The sequence below is a fragment of the Pollachius pollachius genome (assembly GCF_949987615.1).
Source record: "Pollachius pollachius genome assembly, chromosome: 2".
Classification (NCBI taxonomy): domain Eukaryota; kingdom Metazoa; phylum Chordata; class Actinopteri; order Gadiformes; family Gadidae; genus Pollachius; species Pollachius pollachius.
In genome coordinates this window covers 45,094,162-45,099,161 of record NC_136935.1, presented here as the reverse complement: position 1 = coordinate 45,099,161, position 5,000 = coordinate 45,094,162, and the positions used below count along the sequence as shown (strand labels likewise).

At 44.9% G+C, this 5,000-nt stretch overlaps 1 protein-coding gene across 1 annotated transcript in view; it reads right to left on the bottom strand.

Moving 5' to 3' along the window:
* Positions 1–5,000, bottom strand: part of LOC307071139 (GTP-binding protein 2-like) — a gene marked incomplete at its 5' end in the record, with an annotated part of 10,999 nt that overhangs the window by 3,604 nt on the left and 2,395 nt on the right. The window contains 4 exons of the mRNA XM_079730039.1: positions 258–477; positions 1,079–1,253; positions 3,842–4,039; positions 4,586–4,697. Coding sequence (XP_079586165.1) covers positions 258–477; positions 1,079–1,253; positions 3,842–4,039; positions 4,586–4,697 — 705 coding nt within the window. The remainder of the gene's footprint in view (positions 1–257; positions 478–1,078; positions 1,254–3,841; positions 4,040–4,585; positions 4,698–5,000) is intronic.

Here is a 5,000-nt window from a genome sequence, read left to right as displayed (position 1 = left end):
CTTCAAGCATGTATTCCCAGTGTTCCCAGTATGAGTTCCCAGTCTGTGTTCCCAGTGATACCAGTCTCCAAGTATGTGCTCCCAGTCTCGGAGAATGTGTCCCCTGTGTGTGTTCCAAGTGTTCCCAGTCTCCCAATATGTGTTCCCTGTATTCCCAGTCTTCCAATATGTGTTCCCATTGTTCCCAATATGTGTTCCCAGTGTTCCCAATATGTGTTCCCAGTGTTCCCAGTAAGTGTTCCCAGTGTTCCCAGTACCTGGTGGACTGTGTGAACTGCTGTGCGGCGGTGACGGCGTCGTCGGGCCCGGTCACGAGGAAGGGCACCTTGTTGCAGCCCGGCTGCTTCAGGACGCGCTCCAGCTGCCTCAGGGTCCGCTCCACCGTGGAGCGGGAGCACAGGTCCACCTTGCTCAGGACCAGGAAGATGGGCACCTTCAGGGCCAGGGCCAGGCCCAGGTGCTCCCGGGTGGTCCCCGCTAGCAGCAGGAGGGGGGCTGCGGTTAGTCTGGGTTCAGCTCAGCACTTCTCGTCTCAGACGCGGACGTAAACCAACCACGGAGCTGACGTTATCGTGAAGGTTGTTTCCACAGCAGACCTCAAGCGTTTCTTTAAGGGTCTCAGAGTTGAAAAGTTCAAAGTTCAAAGTCTGTATTGTCAATTCCAAAATGCTTGCAAGACAGATAGAGAAATTGAAATTGCGTTTGTCTCTGACCCACGGTACAATAATTAAAAAAGCGAAATAAAATAAGTAATATTTACAAAAAACAATTTCTAAATAGTGAATAATAATTCGGAAGAGTGCATGTGTCTCATGAGGACGCCTGCATGACACGCTGGGCCAAACCAGATGGAACCACGGCTTTGGAAAGTAGTTCAAGAGATCATTCATCCCCATGATCCACTTACACCAGACTGGGACCCCAGCGTTACGCAGCTCAGGGGCCCGGGACTACAGCGGGGCCCAGGGGGAAGCAGACAGACAGACAGACAGACAGACAGACAGACAGACAGTATCACAGACAGACAGTCAGTCACACAGACAGACAAACAGTCAGACAGACAGGCAGAGAGACAGACCTATGCCGGTGTTGGCGCTGACCACCAGCATTGCGAAGTCGGGTCCGTAGCTGAGCAGGCCGAAGATGGTGGTCTTCAGGTACTTGTGGTGGCCCGCCAGGTCCATGAAGGTGATCATCTTAGACGAGTTCTCACAGATCTCCTCTGCCGTACGTGAATCACTGTAGTTCACCACCTACGCACACAAACATTGTAGGTCATTTAATATATATATATACTAGTGTTATTAATGGTGCCTAAGGCAAGTTTTAATATAGACTAGTATTATTAAAGGTGCTGTATGTTCGATTTAATATATAAACTAATATTATTTAAAGGTGCTTTACTTTAGATGTAATATATACTAGTATTATTATAGGTGCTACAGATAATGTTCTAAGAGCTATAATTGATGTGTATTTTGTTAGTATTGGCCAAGCCTTTAGCAATTAGCGAGTGAAATGCTGCAGCATGACTTGCAACACTTCTCAATGTGGGAGAGAAAGGGTGTTTTTATCAGGTGTTTATTTCTAAATCTTGCTGCTGTCTCTCGATATGACTCTCTCGTACAGCAGCTTTAAAGACCTTAGGGGGAGACTCTCTCTTACAGCAGCTTTAAAATACTTTGGGGAGCAACCATCCCTTACAGATTAAGTGTGATCTTACTAAGTGTGATCTGATTAAGTGTGATCTGAATAAGTGTGATCTGATTAAGTGTGATCTGATTGAGTCTGATCTGATTAAGTGTGATTTGATTAAGTGTGATCTTAATAAGCGCGCTCTGATTCAGTGTGATCTGACTAAGTGTGATGTGATTAAGTGTGCCCTTATTAAGTGTGATCTGATTACGTGTGATCTGAATCAGTGTGATCTGACTAAGTGTGATCTGGTTAATTGTGCTCTGATTAAGTGTGATCTGATTCAGTGTGATCTGGTTAAGTGTGACCTGATTCAGTGTGAGGTGAAAAGGTGGGCTCTGATTCAGTGTGAGGTGAAAAGGTGTGCTCTGATTCAGTGTGAGGTGAAAAGGTGTGCTCTGATTCAGTGTGAGGTGAAAAGGTGTGCTCTGATTCAGTGTCAGGTGAAAAGGTGTGCTCTGATTCAGTGTGAGGTGAAAAGGTGTGCTCTGATTCAGTGTGAGGTGAAAAGGTGTGCTCTGATTCAGTGTGAGGTGAAAAGGTGTGCTCTGATTAAGTGTGAGGTGAAAAGGTGTGCTCTGATTCAGTGTGAGGTGAAAAGGTGTGCTCTGATTCAGTGTGAGGTGAAAAGGTGTGCTCTGATTCAGTGTGAGCTGACTAAGTGTGATGTGATTAAGTGTGCCCTTATTAAGTGTGATCTGATTACGTGTGATCTGAATCAGTGTGATCTGACTAAGTGTGATCTGGTTAAGTGTGCTCTGATTCAGTGTGATCTGGTTAAGTGTGACCTGATTCAGTGTGAGGTGAAAAGGTGGGCTCTGATTCAGTGTGAGGTGAAAAGGTGTGCTCTGATTCAGTGTGAGGTGAAAAGGTGTGCTCTGATTCAGTGTGAGGTGAAAAGGTGTGCTCTGATTCAGTGTGAGGTGAAAAGGTGTGCTCTGATTCAGTGGGAGGTGAAAAGGTGTGCTCTGATTCAGTGTGAGGTGAAAAGGTGTGCTCTGATTCAGTGTGAGGTGAAAAGGTGTGCTCTGATTAAGTGTGAGGTGAAAAGGTGTGCTCTGATTCAGTGTGAGGTGAAAAGGTGTGCTCTGATTCAGTGTGAGGTGAAAAGGTGTGCTCTGATTCAGTGTGAGCTGACTAAGTGTGATGTGATTAAGTGTGCCCTTATTAAGTGTGATCTGATTACGTGTGATCTGAATCAGTGTGATCTGACTAAGTGTGATCTGGTTAAGTGTGCTCTGATTCAGTGTGATCTGGTTAAGTGTGACCTGATTCAGTGTGAGGTGAAAAGGTGGGCTCTGATTCAGTGTGAGGTGAAAAGGTGTGCTCTGATTCAGTGTGAGGTGAAAAGGTGTGCTCTGATTCAGTGTGAGGTGAAAAGGTGTGCTCTGATTCAGTGTGAGGTGAAAAGGTGTGCTCTGATTCAGTGTGAGCTGACTAAGTGTGATGTGATTAAGTGTGCCCTTATTAAGTGTGATCTGATTACGTGTGATCTGAATCAGTGTGATCTGACTAAGTGTGATCTGGTTAAGTGTGCTCTGATTAAGTGTGATCTGATTCAGTGTGATCTGGTTAAGTGTGACCTGATTCAGTGTGAGGTGAAAAGGTGCGCTCTGATTCAGTGTGAGGTGAAAAGGTGGGCTCTGATTCAGTGTGAGGTGAAAAGGTGCGCTCTGATTCAGTGTGAGGTGTAAAGGTGCGCTCTGATTCAGTGTGAGGTGAAAAGGTGCGCTCTGATTCAGTGTGAGGTGAAAAGGTGCGCTCTGATTCAGTGTGAGGTGTAAAGGTGCGCTCTGATTCAGTGTGAGGTGAAAAGGTGCGCTCTGATTCAGTGTGAGGTGAAAAGGTGCGCTCTGATTCAGTGTTAGGTGAAAAGGTGGGCTCTGATTCAGTGTGAGGTGAAAAGGTGTGCTCTGATTCAGTGTGAGGTGAAAAGGTGTGCTCTGATTCAGTGTGAGGTGAAAAGGTGTGCTCTGATTCAGTGTGAGGTGTAAAGGTGTGCTCTGATTCAGTGTGAGGTGAAAAGGTGTGCTCTGATTCAGTGTGAGGTGAAAAGGTGTGCTCTGATTCAGTGTGAGGTGTAAAGGTGTGCTCTGATTCAGTGTGAGGTGAAAAGGTGTGCTCTGATTCAGTGTGAGCTGAGTACCTCTCCTTTGCTGTTGAAGCCCAGGATCTCAAAGCTGATGCTGGAGGTGCGCCCGGTCTGGATCTCGTGGAGGTGTCTGAAGAGGTTGAGGCGGGCGCGGCCACGCCCGTTGTCCAGCTCCCCCTGGGTCAGGACCCCGAGCAGGGTGGACTTCCCAGAGTCCACGTTCCCAAGGACCGCCACCCGCAGGTCCAGGAACTGACCCCCCAGACAGAGACGACACAGCAAGGAATACTACGTCAAATAATAGCAGCAGTACGACACACAATACACTACATAACTACTATATATACTACATTATTACTATACGTACACTACATTACTACTCTATATGCACACTACATTACTACTATATATATATTCAATAACTACTATATATACTACATTACTACTTTATACACTAATTACTATCATATATATTACATTACTTCTATATACACTAATTACTATTATATATACTACATTACTACTAAACATACTACATTGTTACTATATACATTACATTACTACTTTATATACTACATTATTACAATATATACACGAGATGATGGATGATGATGGATGGATGATGATAGATAATGGATGGATGATAGATGATGGATGATGAGGGATGGATGATGATGGCTGGATGATGATAGATGGATGATGAGGGATGGATGATAGATGATGGATGGATGATAGGTGATGGATGATGAGGGATGGATGATGAAAGATGGATGATGAGGGATGGATGATTGAGGTCACCTGTTGGTCATCTGGAACCTTCCGCACCAGAACTTCAGTGATCTTTCTGGACTTCCGGTCTGAGTTGTACTCCACCTCCCTCTCTCTGAGGATGGTTATATCTGCTCCAACCCTGGGGAGTACACAGTAAGTACTTCTACTACTACTATAGTACTACTGCTACTGCTGCTACTACTAGTACCACTTCTACTACTATAACACTACTACAACTATCATACTGCTCTTACTGCTACTGCTACTACTACAACCAGCACTACTACTACTACTACTACTTATACTACTAAAATACTACAACTTCTATCATAATACTAACACTACTAGTACTACTACTATATTACTACTACTAGTACTACTACTAGTATGTACTTCTCAGCCATCCTCTGCAGGGTGTGTAGTGTAATACTACCTCTAGTAC